At 40.3% G+C, this 16,535-nt stretch overlaps 1 protein-coding gene across 16 annotated transcripts in view; it reads right to left on the minus strand.

The window, feature by feature from the left end:
- Positions 1–16,535, minus strand: part of CDC42BPA (CDC42 binding protein kinase alpha) — a 316,161-nt gene that overhangs the window by 95,813 nt on the left and 203,813 nt on the right. For 14 of the 16 annotated variants that reach the window (XM_058700193.1, XM_058700187.1, XM_058700186.1 and 11 more), the window contains 3 exons: positions 15,988–16,230; positions 15,625–15,735; positions 8,096–8,343 (listed from right to left, as the gene is read on the minus strand). In XM_058700193.1, coding sequence (XP_058556176.1) covers positions 8,096–8,343; positions 15,625–15,735; positions 15,988–16,230 — 602 coding nt within the window. The remainder of the gene's footprint in view (positions 1–8,095; positions 8,344–15,624; positions 15,736–15,987; positions 16,231–16,535) is intronic. The other 2 variants (XM_058700194.1, XM_058700191.1) reach the window with 1 other exon arrangement.

Here is a 16,535-nt window from a genome sequence, read left to right on the forward strand (position 1 = left end):
AACTCTGAGGAAGTCATCTGCGATCTGGAGCCTTCATGACTGTGCTCACGTTATGTGGCTGCACACAGACCACAAAGTATGGGCAAAGGTGGAGGTCAGGGAAAGAGGGGGACACGTGGGCACCACATGATTCCTTCTCAGCTCAAGAGTGCTAGCAAACCCTCAGTGACATTTCCAACAGTCCTCTCAATATATTCAGCCCTTCCTCTCAGCCCTTCCTTCTTCCTTAAGTACGTACCTACCTACATACACACATATGCATGCACACACAAAAAATTTAATATTGTAAAACTTATTTATTTATGTTTATTTATTATTTTTGAGAGAGAAAGAGAGAGAGAGAGACAGACAGACAGACAGACAGCGTGGGTGGGGGAGGGGAAGACAGAGAGGGAGACCCAGAACCCGAAGCAGGCTCCAGGCTCCGAGCCGTCAGCACGGAGCCCGACGCGGGGCTCGAACTCACGGACCGCGAGATCGTGACCTGAGCCGAAGTCGGACGCTTACCCACCCAGGCACTCCCATACAACTTATTTAAAGTGATAGTTCTGAGGGGCACAAGCGATTCACCCTTAGAGGCAAAAAGAGTTCTAACAGACTTTGTACGAACCACAAAGAGAGAAAGGGGAGTCAGTGTTCAAACATGAAGATCTATCTATTCATCTATTTTTTGTTGTTGTTTAGAGAGAGTGCAAGCACAAGTGTGTGTGAAGGGGAGAGAGGCAGAGGGAGAGACAGAATTTTAAGCAGACTCCATGCTGGGCACGGAGGGCACCCAGGTGCCCCAAAGAGGCCTATTCTAAACAACCAACGGGTCTATGAGTAAATAAAAAAGAAATAAATTCATCAAAAAATACATGGAGACAAAGGACAACGAAAACGCAGTGGTCCAAAATCTTTGGGAGACAGCACAAGCAGTTCTAAGAGGGAGCTATCCAGTAGTAAAGGCTAACTGAAGAAACAAGAAGCTCAAGTAAATAATCTAACTTTTTACCTCAATTAGAAAAAAAGACAAATGAAACCCAAAGTGGGTAGAAGGAGGGAAATCAAGAAGATCAGAGGAGAAATAAATGACACAGAGGGGCGCCTGGGGGGCTCAGTGGGTTAAGTGTCCGACTTTGACCCAGGTCATGATCTCACAGCTCGTGGGTTCGAGCCCTGTGTCGGGCTCTGTGCTGACAGCTCGGAGCCCGGAGCCTGCTTCGGATTCTGTGTCTCCCTCTCTCTCTGCCCCTCTTCTGCTTGTGCTCTGTCTCTCTCTCTCTCTCAAAAATAAATAAACATTAAAAAAAATTAATAAAAAAAGAAATAAATGAAATAGAGATTAAAAAAAAAAAAACAGAAAAAGACAACAATGAAACCAAAAACTGGTTCTTTGAAAAAATACAACAAAATTGATAAACGCTTACCCAGACTCATCAATAAAAAGACCCAAATACATTAAATCAGAAACAAGAGAAAAACTGACACTACAGAAATACAAAGAATCAAGAGAATTCTATGAAAAATTACATGCCAACAAATTGGACAAACTAGCAGAAATGGATTAATTCCTAGAAATACACAATCTTCTAAACTATATCAGGAAGACACAAAAAATCTGAATAGACCAATTACTAGTAACAATATTGAATCAATAATCAAAACACTACCAAAAAATAAAAATCCAGGACCAGATGGATTAATATGTGAATTCCACCAGACATTTAAAGAAGAGTTAATACCTGTTCTCCTCAAACTATTCCAATAAACAGAAGAGGACAGAAAACTTTCAAATTCATTCTATGAGGCCAGCATTACCCCATTACCAAAACCAGACAAAGATCCCACCAAAAAGAAAAGGATAAGGATAAGGATAAGGATAAGGATAAGGATAAGGAAAAGGATAAGGAAAAGGATAAGGAAAAGGATAAGGAAAAGGATAAGGAAAAGGAAAAGGAAAAGGAAAAGGAAAGGAAAAGAAAAGAAAAGAAAAGAAAAGAAAAGAAAAGAAAAGAAAAAGAAAGAGAAAGGAAGAAAGAAAGAAAGAAAGAAAGAAAGAAAGAAAGAAAGAAAGAAAGAAAGAAAGAAAGAAAGAAAGAAGAAAACCACAGGCCAATATCCCTGGTAAACAGATGCAAAAATGTTCAACAAAATATCAGCAAACTGCAGTCAACAATACATTAAAAGGATCATTCACCATGATCAAGTGGGACTTATTCTGGAATATAAGGGTGGTTCCATATTCACAAATCAGTCAACATTATATACCACATCAACAAAATGAAGGATAAAAATTATATGATTATCTTAAAGGACGCAGAAAAGGCATTTGAAAAAATTCAACTACCCATTCATGCTAAAAACTTTCAGCAAAGCAGGTTTAGAGGGAATATATCTCAACATAATAAATGCCATATATGAAAAACCCACAAATAACATCAAATGCAATGGTGAAAAATTGAGAGCTTTTCCCCTAAGGTCAGGAACAAGACAAGGATGTTCATTCTCACTATTTTGATTCAGCATAAATAATACTGGAAGTCCTAGCCACAGGAATCCAACACACACACACACACACACACACACACACACACACACACACCATGGAAAAGAAAAAAGAAAAGAAAAGAAGAGAAGAGAAGAGAAGAGAAGAGAAGAGAAGAGAAGAGAAGAGAAAAGATAAGATGTAAGAGGCACCCATACTGGTGAGGAAGAAGTTAAACTGTCACTGTTTGCAGATGACATGATACAATACATAGAAAACCCTAAAGACTTCACTAAAAAAAAAAAAAAAAACTACTAGTAGTAACAAATAAATTCAGCAAGGTTGCAGGATACAAAATTAAAACCCAGAAGTTGGTAGTATTTCACTAACACACTAATAACAAAGTAGGAGAAACAGAAATTAAGAAAACAACTGCTTTTACAATTATACCAACAAGAATAAATAAATACCTGGGAATAAACTTAACCAAGATGGTGAAAGACCATTTTGTACAAATGCTAATTTGTACTCTGAAAACTAGGACGGATGCTGAAGATGACACAAATGGAAAGATATTCCATGTTCATGGATTGGAAGAATTAATATTGCTAAAATGTTCCTACTAGCCAAAACAATCTATAGTTCAGGGCAATCCCTATGAAAATGGCAACAGCATTTTTCACAAAACTCGAACAAATACTACTAAAATTTGTACGGAACCACAAAAGACCCCAAGTAGCCAACGCAACCTTGAGGAAGAAGAACAAAGTCTGGGGGTACTACAAGATTTCAAGCTGTGCTACAAAGCTGTAGTGATTAAAACAGTTTGCTACTGGCACAAAAACAGACACCTAAATCAATGGAACTGAGATCCCAGAAATAAACCCAAGCTTACATGCTCAATTAATCTATGACAAAGGAGGCAAGAATATACAATGGGGAAAAGACGGTCTCTTCAATAAATGGTGCTGGGAAGACTGGACAGCTGCATGCAAAAGAATGAAACTGGGCCACTTTCTCACACCCTACACACAAAAAAACCATCGAGGTGAGACCTGGCAAAAATACTAACAGAGAGCACAGGCAGTACTTTCTCTGACACTGACTGGCCACTGCAACATTTTTCTAGATATGTCTCCTAAGAAAGGGAAATGAAAGCAAAAATAAACTGTTGGGGCTACATCAAAATAAAAAAAAAAAAACTTTTGCACAGTGAAGGAAACCATCATCAACATGAAAAGGCAACCTACTAAATGGGAGAAGATATTTCCAAATGACGTGTCTGATATGGGGTTAATATCCAAAACATATAAAGAACTTACATAATTCAACAACAAAAAACAAAGGAGAAGAGGACCTGAATAGACATTTTTCCAAAGAAGACATCCAGATGGTCAACAGACACGTGAGAAGATGCTCAACATCATTCACCATCAGGGAAGTGCAAATCGAAACCCCAATGAGCTATCACCTTGCACCTGTCAGAATGGCTAAAATCAGAGACGAGAAGTAAGTGTTGACAAGGATGTGTAAAAAAGGGAATCCTTGGGCACTGTTGGTGGGAATGCAACCGGTGTAGCCACTGTGGAAAACAGTGTGGAGGTCCCTCAAAAAAATTAAAAATAGATACACCGTGTGATCCAGGAATTCCACTGCTGGCTATTTACCTACAGAAAATGAAAACACTAATTTGAAAAGATATATGCACCCTTATGTTTACTGCAGCATCATTTACAAAGCCAAGATATGGAAGCAAGTTCAGTGTGCGTCAATGGACAAATGGATAAAGAAGATGTGGTGTATACACACAGGATGGAATATTACACAGCCGTAAAAAGGGACGAGGTCTTGCCATTTGTGGTAACACGGGTGGACCTAGAGGGAATCACGTTAAGTGAGAGAAGCCAAACTGAGAAAGACAAATACCATATGATTTCACTCATATGTACCATCTAAAAAACGAAATGAATAAACAAACAAACGAAAAGCAGAATGAGACCTATAAAAACAGAGAACAAACATGGCTTCCAGAGGGAAGCGGGTGAGGGAAGCTGGGTGGGGGGTACAGGCTTCCACTTATGGAATGAATAAGATAAAGAAATAAAGGGCACAGCACAGGGAATACAGTGATAGTGGAACGCTGCTGTGAGGTGACAGATGGCAGTTACACTTGTGGGGAACACAGCATAACCGATAGAGAAGCTGAATCGCCGTGCTGTACGCCTGAAAGAAATGTAACACTTGAGTATAAGTGTCAACTTATACTTAATAAAAAAAATTTGTAAGGAACGCTTTATATCTTAGGAGTAAATGAAAGTCAATATGGATCTGTTCTGGGTAATTTCCTATGACTGATCCTGAGTCAACCGAGAACTTACGTACCGGCTGATTTTAAAAATGTGATGTTAAAAATCCCTTCCATTACTACATTAGTGAGTGTAAATGAAATTGTAATTTAAATGCTAACTTCCGGGAAAAGAAACCATTTTTGCTTGTGTGCAAGCAAATATGCCATGTTAAAAAATTATCTATAGTCAAAATATGAAATCCAGTCAGTTTAAGGATCTTTCTTGATTCAGAAGTAACTCCAAGCAACGAACAATGACAAAAACATGACAAAATACAAAGAGGCCTTTCAGAAAAAACGTGTACGCAAATAAACGGAGTAAAATTTCTGTGAAATTATTCTTGCTTTTTCCCACCAGCACGAAACAGAGCAGAAGTCTCTTCCATAAGAGAACAGAATGAACAGTCTCCCCTAAGCCCTAGATCACATTTCATTTTCCAATTCTCTGCCTTCTCGCTCATGGGTGCCGCCCGGAATCCCTGAGTCTGCTGTATCCCTTCCTCATCGCCTAGCTGCTTCTCACCACACAGAAACTGGCACCTGCCGCGCCACTGCCTCAAAACCCTGTTGTCCCACATTTCTGGTTCCAATCGCTCTCCTCCTAGTCTTGGTTCCCACTGTGGGGTTTTTGCCCCTCCTGTTCCACGGAAATTGTTCTTATCAGAGTTACCAACGAGCTTCCTAATGTTAAATTCAACGATCATTGTTTGGGCCTCATCTTACTTAATTCATACCTCATCTTGTTTAACGTATAGACAGACTCGATATGCTTTTATCACATGGTCTCCAGGACACCAAATTTGTTGGGTCTTCTTCCCATCGTCCTTGCTGGCCACTTTGCTGTTTCTTCCTCATTAACCAACTTCCAAAGATCAGAGCACGCCAGGGCTCAGTGCTGGACCTTTGTGCCATCAATACCAACTGCTAAGGGATCTCAAGTAGTCTCACTGCTTTAAATACCATGTGAGTGATCTAATACTCCTGGGATTTTATTTCTAGCCTTAAAATCCAGCTGATCTGTCCAACGGCCTGTGTGACATCTCCACGTGGGTGCCTAATACACATCTCAAACGGAACTTGTTTAAAATGAACTCCCGGTAATACTCTCATCCCCAACATGCTTCCCTTGCCCTGTTCCTTTCTAAACGGTAACTACATCCTCCTAATTGCTAAAGCCCCAAACCTCAGCACCATCCTTGAGCCTTCCTCTTCCCTTCTCATCCCACGTCTAAACCATCAACAAAAGCCAGTATCTTTACTGTTCGGGAGCACAAGAATTCCAATGTTTCTTACCACCACTTCTGCCCCCACCCTGGGCCAAGTCACCACCCTCCTTTGCCTGGATTTCTGTGACAGCCTTCTACAGGAGTTCAGGGCTTTTCTCCTCTTATCGAAGTCAGACTTTTTTTTTTTTTTAATGTTTGTTTATTTTTGAGGGAGAGAGAGGAGAGGAGAGGAGAGGAGAGGAGAGGGGCAGAAATAGAAGGAGACAGAGGATCTGAAGCAGGCTCTGTGCTGACAGCTCAGAGCCTGACGTGAGGCTTGAACTCACGAGCCATGAGATCATGACCTGAGCTGATGTCGGATGTCTAACCGACTGAGCCACCCGGGCGCCCCGGAGTCAGACTATTCTTAACCAGGTAGTCAGAGTAACCCTTTTAAAACACAACCCAATATCTTAATTTTCCACTCAAAATCCTGCGGTACTCCCCGCATCAGTATTCCTCAGAGTAAACAACCAGAAGTGACCTGCTATAAAGCCTTACATGATCTGGCCCCTGCTCCCCCTCAGACTCCTCTCCTATGATTCTTTCCCCTTAAGTCTACTTCGGCCACACTGGCCTCCTTAAACTATTTTTTTTAATAGACTTTATTTTTTAGAAAAGTTTTAGGTCCATAGCAGAGATTTCCCACCTACTCCCCGCCCCCAAACACGGTACAGCCCCCACAACATCATCCCCCACCAGAGTGGAACATTTGTTACTGTTAGTGAACTTACATGTGGCAGGTCGTTATCACTCCAACTCCACAGCTCACGTTAGGGTTTGGACCCGTGTGTAACGGCATGTACCCATCACTGTAGCATCACACCAAGAGACTGCCCTGGACATCCTGCCCTGGGGTCCTCCTGGACACCACATCCGCCCCCCTTCCCCAATCCCTGGCACCCACTCATCTTTTTACTGTCTCCACAGTATTGCCTTCTCGTTATTTTTTTTAACAGGCTGTTCTCCACATAGAATGTTCTTCTACATCTGCAGAGATGCCCCCACTTTCTTCAGTCCTTCTCATCGCAATTTTTCCAGACCAGCCTATATACACAATTTAATTGCCCCCTTAATGCCTCATGGCCCCATCCTGTGCCTTACGTTCTGTTCCTGGCATTTATCATTACCTAACATATTCTATATTTTACTTATTTTGTTTACAGCCCTTCACCTGGCTAAAGGAAAGCTCCATACGGACAGAGATTTGTCTGTCTGTCCACTGCCACGTTCCCAGTGCCTGCAACACTGCTTTACCCACAGCAGGTTCTAAAAAAGTCTGGCTGAGCGCATGTACCAAACTAAATAAACTTTGGCTTCCAACAGAAGTTGAGAATGACAATAGCACACATCCGGCTGCCTAAAATCCTGGCACTTTCTCACACCTGGCCATTATGTCCCCAGGTTCTGGCTCTCTGGGACCTTCTGAGCCCACACGCTTCCCCCCACCTGCCCGGTCAGCATCTGAGGTCCTGCTCCTCTCTCCCTGCCAGGTTCCTCCTTGCCATCTGCTCCCGCCCGTCCCACTCCACACGGGACCACGAGTACCGCCCTGTCACCTGCCTTCAATGGCCTCGGCACGAAGTCCAAATTCCTTCTTCCTTCGTGACCTTGCCTCCACTTCCCTCTCCGGCCCCGCTTCTCACCCTCTCATCTGTGGCTCCACCGTAGGGAACAGCCTTCATCTTCGGAACGTGCCCTGTTCCCCTTTCCCTCTCCATCTTGGCACTTAATGGACTCCCTTCCACAGTTAGATATTTTCTATTTCTTTGGTCTTGGCTAGAATTTAGTCCAAAAAACCTAGACCTACCAAAGTTACCTCCCGTGCCTCTGCGAGGGCTGCACCTGCCCTTCTGCTCACACTTACACCATCCTGCTGGTTTCCCGACCCACTGGCATCCTCGGGTGACTGATCTGGACTTTGGGATATGTGTACTGCCTGCGTATCTCCGGTCCCTGGCACACCGCAGGCATTCACCAAATACTGACGGGAGGGGTAGATAACTCGATGCTTACCTCTCTCTCCTGTTTTTTTCCAATTTGTCTTTCAAAATCAAAATTTCCTTGTTGAGAGCAAGTTGCTGGCCTTCTGAATCATGAAGTTCTTTCTTCAGGTTTTTAATTTCATTGGCGTGTATTCCTTCTCTTTTAGACAATTCTTCTTCATAAAAGATACTTTTCTTTTCTAAATCAGTCTTTAGTTTGGTGATCTCTTGCTGATGTTCTATGCTGCACAGTCCTGGTGAGTAACTAATTTGTTTTTGCTATAGAAGTAATAACAAAAAATTGGTTCATCTATATGAATAACAAAATGCCAATTATAACGTCTTTCTGTAATGCAAAGAACTGTTCATATAACTGAATGTTACTTTTGTACATCATCACATAAAACAACTTTCTTTATTAAGGCTATTAACCTTTTGCCAGCCTTATGTTGCAAATATTGTTCTCCGTATATATATTCCCTTATTGTTGTTGTATTTTACAGCCTTCTTCCTACCAAGATTATATATTTATATATAACTTCCGTTGGCACTTATATAGTTATTTGCTGATATTTAAATTTCTAATTTATACACAATTATTGCTGGTGTATGGAGTGAGGGAAAAATCTAACCACGGCTTATTTCTGATGTGGAACCAATAAAGGATTATGAATATGCAAATGTCTTTAGAAGATACAAATCTGGGGAACGGAATGACAAAGCTAGAATGTACAAAAAGGAGAGGGGCTTCTCCAATGGTCCAGGGAGAAGGACAAAGGTCTAATCAAACATCTTCACAACCACTGGAAAAAATGACAGTCTCTTGGCATTTAGGTAGGGCATTAGGGATGAGAAATTTAGCCAAAAGCCACCCTTTTAGAAATTAGGATGAAACGTCTTCTCAGTAATAAGGTGAAAGGAAAATGCAAAGTCCAAAGCTTCTTCCGGACGGTGGCTAAAGGTAAAGAGAACAGAGATGATGACCGTTTAAGACCTCCTGAGCTTTGTAACTTTTCTATGACTTGGTTATAAGCTATCTATTCTCCCAGGTGTTCAACAATAAACCTTTTAAAACCCAAAGGACCTACGGGTGTACGTTTAGAGACAGCAGGGAATCATGCCCTAGAGGACAGTGTCTCTTGTTTTTGAAAACAGTATTAAGGGCAGAAAAACTGTGAGCAGTAGTTGATTTAAAGTTGAAAGAAAACTATCCTAACATCTTCACATTTGAGATACCTACCTTTTTTTCAAAAACAAAAACAAAAACACAAAACCAAAGACATCCACTGGGAGGGAGAAATGTTTCCAGGGTATCCACTGGAATATTTAACCGTTTACACAAAACTACTCACGCCGTGCCTCCCACAGGCAAGACCCAGATTCCAGCAGTTTCTGGGGGCAGCCTGGCGCACACCGCACTGGGGAAACCGGGAAGGCTCAACCCTCAGTTTGTTCTCTGTATTTAAGAGTCTCTTACGGTTTGCCTCCCTCCCTCTCTGTAACTATTTTTCCCCCTTCCTTCCCCCATGGTCTTCTGTTCAGTTTCTCAAGATCCACATATGAGTGAAAACATACGGTATCTGTCCTTCTCTGACTGACTTCTGTCACTGAGCATGATACCCTCCAGTTCCATCCACGTTGCTACAAATGGCCAGATTTCATTCTTTCTCAATGCCAAGTAGTATCCTGTTGTTATATATAAACCACATCTTTATCCATTTGTCAGTTGATGGACATTTAGGCTCTTTCCATAATTTGGCTATTGTTGAAGATGCTGCTATAACACTGGGGTACACATGCCCCTGTGCATCAGCACTTCTGTATTCCTTGGGTAAATTCCTAGTAGTGCTATTGCTGGGTCATACGGTAGCTCTAATTTTAGTTTTTTGAGGAACCTCCACACTGTTTACCAGAGCAGTTGCACCAGTTTGTATTCCCACCAACAATGCAAGAGGGTTCCCCTTTCTCCACATCCTCACCAGCATCTGTAGTTTCCTGAGTTGTTGATTTTAGCCACTCTGACCAGAGTGAGGTGACAGCTCAGTGTGGTTTTGTACTTCCCTGATGATGAGGGACATTGAGCATCTTTTCATGTGTCGGTTGGCCATCTGGATGTCTTCTTTGGAAAAGTGTCTATTCATGTCTTCTGCCCATTTCTTCACTGGATTATTTGTTTTTCAGGTGTTGAGTTTGGTAAGTTCTTTATAGATTTTGGATACTAGCCTTTTATCCAATATGTCATTTACAAATATCTTTTCCCATTCTGTCAGTTGCCTTTTAGTTTTGTTGATTGTTTCCTTTGCAGTGCAGAAGCCTTTTATCTTGATGAGGTCCCAATAGTTCCTTTTTGCTTTTAATTCCCTTGCCTTTGGAGATGTGTTGAGTAAGAAATTGCTGCAGCTGAGGTCAAAGAGGTTGTGGCCTGCTTTCTCCTCTAGGATTTTGATGATTTCCTGTCTCACATTCAGGTCTTTCATCCATTTTAAGTTTATCTCTGTGTATAAGAAAGTGGTCTAGTTTTATTCTTCTGCATGTTGCCGTCCAGTTCTCCCAGCACCGTTAGCTAAAGAGACTGTCTTTTTTCCACTGGATGCTCTTTCATGTTTTGCCAAAGATTAGCTGGCCATACATTTGTGGGTCCAATTCTAGGTTCTCTATTCTATTCCATTGGTCTATGTGTCTGTTTTTGTGCTAATACCATACCATCTTGGTGATTACAGCTTTGTAGTAGAGGCTTTTTTTTTTTTAATTTATTTATTTATTTTTAGTAATCTCTACACCCAGCGTGGGGCTTGTATTCATGACCCCAACATCAAGAATTTACATGTTCTTCAAACTGAGCCAGCCAGCATCCCAAGACATTGTTAATTTGTCACAGTATTTTTTATGTCTAGCATTTCTTTTTGATTCTTAGAATTTCCATCTCTGTTTTTACCTTGTTCATGTATTCTTCCATGCTCTCTACTTTACCCACTAGAGTCCTCAGCATATCAATCAATCATAGTTTTAAACTCCCAGTCTCCTATTTCAACATCTCTGCCATGTCTGAGTCTGGTTCTGATACTTGCTCTATCTCTTCCAACTGTATTTTCTTCCTTTCAGTATATCTTGTAGTTTTTTGTTGATAGGCACACACGATGTTGTGCATAAAGGAATGCTGTAAACAGGCTTTTAGTAATGTGGTGGTGAGTTGTGGGGCGAGGGGAAGTGTTCTACAGTCCTAGGATTAGATACCAGTCTTTTATTGAGCTGGTGCCTCTGGACCATACACTGTAAACCCTGTCAGCTTTTATCTCCCCCTTAGTTTGGGCAGGATGACCAGAGCAGGCTGGAATTAGATGTTTTCCTTCTCTCAAGTTCATCAGGCTCTGATAAACTCCAGCAAGTTAAGCTCTGGTTGAAGAGTTTCTCCAGAGAGCAGACCATGTTAAGACGAACAGGATGCTCTGGCATATTTCAAAATGGTTCCCATTACTGTTAGCATAAGGGGACTCTTCTCTGATGTTCACTGTGAGAACCCGGTCAAGGTCCAGGAAGTAAAACTCACAAAAGTGTGGGATCCTGCCAATGACTATGTTCTCTGGAGATTTTATCTCTTAGACTTGTCCACACCGAACCTCCAACGATCTTTCAGTTATAGTACAGGTTTCCATACACTGGCACTGATTCCTACAAAGGTTTCTGTTCTGGTAAATTGTGATTCTCTGTATTTACCTGTCCACATCTCCAAATGTAAGAGCAGCGGCTTATCCTGTGATGTCACCTCTCTTGCAAGTATAAGAAGAGTTGTTGATTTTTTTGATTCATTCAGCTTTTAACTTGTTCAAACATAGTGTCTTCCAAGCACCATATATGCTGGGCTAAAAACTAGTAGCATTTTTTTGAATATTTTAATATATAGGATCATATGATCTATGAACAGAGAGAGTTTTTTTTTTCTTTCTTTCTTTTTTCCATTCCAGTTTGGATGCCTTTTCTTTTTCTTGTCTAATTCCTCCAGCTAGAGACTCCAGTATAAGTTACATAGTAGTGGTTAAAATGGGCATCCTTGTCTCATTCCTAATGTTAGGGACAAAGTTCTTGGTTGTTCAACATTGAGAATGATGTTAACTGTGGGCTTTTCACAAATGTCTTCCATCGTGTGAATACATTCCCTCCTAGTCCTAGTTTTCTGGGAGCTTTCTTCATGAAAGGATGTTGGATTTTGTGAAATGACTTAATGTGCTTCAATTAAGATGATCATTCCCCCCACTCAGGTTCTGTTAATGTGATTTATTTTCTTAACTGAACTACCCTTGGATTCCTGAAGTAAAACCATTTGTCATGGTGCATAATCCTTTTAATATCATTTTGGACTTGGTTTGCTAGCATTTTGTTGAGGATTTATATACATCTATGTTCATTAGGAACACTGGTCTGTAATTTTCTTTTCTTGTAATGTTTTCTTTCTTTTTTTTTTTCTTGTAATGTTTTTAATATGGCTTTGGTATCAGGGTAATGCTGACCTTATAGGAGGATGAGTTGAGAAGTACTCTCTACTCTTGTAACCTTTGGAAGAGTTTAAGAGGGATTGGTGTTCATGCTTCTTTAAATGTTGGATTCAATTCACTGAAAGCCTCTGGCCCGGGACTCTTCTTTGTCAGGAGATTTCTTCTTATTGATTCCATCTCTCCACTTGTTATATGTCTGTTGAGATGCTCTGGGTTTTGTTGTTGTTGTTTTGTTTTGTTTTTTGAGACACTTTAAGTAATTTGTATGCTTCTAGCTAAAGGTTTGTCAATTTTATTGATCTCTGAAAAAATCAACTTTGGTTTCATTCAATCTTATTATTTTTCTATTTTCATTTAATTAACTCCTCTCTAATCTTTATTATTTTCTTCCTTCTAGCTTTGAGTTTCTTTTGCTCTTCTTCTGATTCCGTAAGATATTAAATTAGGTAACTGATTTAAGATCCTTCTTCTTTTTTTTTTTTTTTTTTAACGTAGTTACTTATGGCCATAAATTTCCCTCTGAGCACTGCCATACTGCATTGCATGGTCAGTATGGTGTTTTCATAGGATTCCTCGCTAGGTGTTTTCTAATTGCCCTTGATTTCTTCTTTGATCCACTGGTAAAGAGCATCTTGTTTTATTTCCACATATTTATTAACATTCCAATTTTCCTTATGTTACTGATTTTTATCTTCATTCCACTGTGGATGGAGAAGACACTTTGTATGATTTCAGTCTTCTTACATTTTTGAGACTTGTTTTGTGCCTAACATCCGGTCTATCCTGGAGAATATACCATGTGCACTTGAGAAGAATGTGTATTCTGCTGTGTTGAGTAGAAGGTTCTATACATGTTTGTTAGGTTTAGTTGGTTATAGCGTTGCTTAAGACCTCTGTATCCTTAGGTATCTTCTGTCTGTATGTTCTATGCATTATTGGAAATGGGGTATTGAATTTTCTGTTATTCAAGAATTATTTCTCCCTTCCATTCTATTGAAAAGTGTTCCTAATGAACTGAAGATTCCTACACCCTTTTAGAATGGCCAAAATAGGTTTCAAAACCAATTCAAAATAGGTTTACAAGAAATTAAACCAAGAAATTCCAATTTTAAATATACCCTCAAGGAAAGACAGTATGAGAATAATCACAGCCAACACTTACTGAGCCTTTACTTTCTGCCAGGCCCTAGGGAAATAATTTTAAATGCATTAGCTTATATACTGGGGAGATTTATGATTATCCCAAATTTATAAATGATACAAGAGATTATGAGAGTTTGATCAACAGGTAAATACATGTGATTCAAAGTTCTCAGTGTAGCAGTGTTTACTACAGAAAACAAAAAAGAGCAGATTAGTGGATAGAACACGACACTGAGTTAGAAAATCCAGGTTAAAAATTTTGTTAATGTTTATTGTTTTTGAGAGAGAGACAGAGAGAAACAGAGAGTGTGAGTGGGTGAGGGACAGAGAGAGGGAGACACAGAATCCAAAGCAGGATCCAGGCTCCGAGCTGTCAGCACAGAGCCCGATGTGGGGCTCAAACTCATGAATCGTGAGATCATAACCTGACCCAAAGTTGGACGCTTAACCGACTGAGCCACCCAGGCACCCCTTGAAAATCCAGGTTTATCACTTTATCACTTATGACACATAATCCTTAACTCTCCTGGGTCTTAATTTCCTCAAATGCAAATAATCTCTAAGATACTTCCAGTCTTTATGATTCTTGTTTGTTACCCAATCACCTACATGCCGGAAACAAAAGAGTCCCTGACTGAAAATTATTTGAGACAGCAATGTAATACCTTCTATACACTAATCCTGTTCCAGAAGTGTAACTATATAGAAGAAACATCTCTAGTTTGAAAAGCTAACCAAGACTGTGCAATCATGATGAATCACAAAAAGAAAAATAAACCAATCTCTGAACAAGAAATAAAATCTAGAATTTATATTTACATTTACAACAGAGAAATCTTATTTGCAACCACTGATCTCTAACCGTCAGAGAAAAAATTCTGACCAAGTGTACCGTGTCATTCGTTCATGGATTTAACACATTTATCAAACAAGTATTAAACATGTGGCATCGAGCCAAGTTAATACTATACTTGTATGTTTTCAATAAGCTAGGTCACAGTTTAGGCAAGGAGACATTTTGTGGATAAATACAAAAAAAGCTATGCTCAAGTTATTAACAGAATCCCACAGTGGCATAAACTTCCTGAGATGACATTCAACTTGATTCTTATGTCTGCCAGATGAGTGAGACTAGACTGTGCACAGTTATGCAAGGAGAGGGTGTAGGGGAGGGTTGGCAGACAATACAGGAGACTGCTCCAAGGTTAGAGTGAAGAAAAAGCAGACATCATTCAGATTATCATTTAGCGTTGTAGAAACAGAATGTCCATTTAATCCCAATTCTCTCACTTTGGCATACGCTATTTGATAACGCTATTATCACAGCTAATAATTACTGAGCACTTCACAGATAATATGTATGGACTCCTAACATAAAACCAATGAGACAGGGTTTTACAGATAAGAAAACCTAGGTCCAAAGAGATGAAATGTTTTGTCCAGTATCACATGGCTAGTAACAGATAAGGCTAGGACTTAAAACCAAGCAGTCCAACTTGAGAGCTGGCACAAGGATTTCCCTCGCTCGGATGTGTTAACCCATGCCCATTATAGTCTGATCCCCCCTCACAGGAGTACATGCAGAGCTACCCTGAGGCTCTCCTCAGTCATTTACAAGATCGAGGATCTGGGTATGTGACGGTGCCCTCATGCAGATTACCAGTGCATCTTGTCCACGTGTGCACAAATATTTTAACTCTTTCCCCATAGATTTCTTCTCCCCACTAAGCACAACCTTCCCTTTCCTTCCAGAATGCTGGGGAAGTCTATGTCAGCCTCTACTAGTAACAAGGAGAATTACAAATGTTAGGTTTGAAGGAGAGCTAGTTTTTACCCCACGTCAAAGAGAGAACATAAACTAACACTCCTGTTAACCCTAAAGAGAAGAAAATTAATTCAACTTCGCAAATGTGAAATCAAACGATACCTTTAGTCCCTCCAATTCATTTTCCAGTTGCTTAGAATAGTGCTCGCTCTGTTCACGCAATTTCCTGTCTTTAGATGCTTCAGCAGCCACAGCTTCTGAATGAACTTCCAGCTTTAAAATAAAATGAACAAACCGGATTTCATGGTTATACCTGTTTTTTCCAGTAAAATGCTTTTTCCCCAATGGGAATTTACCTTGTCACAAGAAGATAACTCAAATGTTGAAGTTCACATTAAGTAAAATTATCCAACAAGAAAACTGTTTTTAAGAACTCAAGTATGATATACACATCATTTCACTCATCTGAAAAAGCAGCTTTAATCACTACCCCCTGGGCACTGGACAATCTGCCTGACTACTAACCTCTTTCTTGGCTCTCTCTGTCCTGCGCAGTTCTTGCCTTAAGCTTTCAACTTTTTGCATCACTAGGTCCACCTCTTCTTCCTTATCTCGGACATGGCGAGCAAGTTTCTGTTTTTGGGTGTGCAACTCTGTTAGCCGCTCATTGATCTCCATGAATTCCTGCATGGCCAGTTTCCTCTGACAGTGTGCGTCTTTCAGCTCTTTGGACTGGTTTTTTAATCGCTCACTAGCCTGGACTAGTTCCTACGGTTTCGTAAAAAGAATATAAGTTACCAATTCTGCAACCTAGGGACCAATTTTGGCCCTCAAAGCAGCCATCATGAAGTCATGAAGAGCCAAAATTATTCATCTCAGGACAAAATGAAAAGGAATCAACTACTTTTGAACAGATATTAACAGCGTGGTGCTCTGTTCGTGTTCTCAGCTCCTTACGCTCATCTGCTAACTGCGATGGCACAGCTGATCGAACCTTCTAGTACCTTAGTTTCTACAAACAAATAAAGAGTATAGGAATACCAGAGGTGATGGTCAAAATAAAGATTTTGTGA

This window comes from Neofelis nebulosa, chromosome 15 (assembly GCF_028018385.1).
Source record: "Neofelis nebulosa isolate mNeoNeb1 chromosome 15, mNeoNeb1.pri, whole genome shotgun sequence".
Classification (NCBI taxonomy): domain Eukaryota; kingdom Metazoa; phylum Chordata; class Mammalia; order Carnivora; family Felidae; genus Neofelis; species Neofelis nebulosa.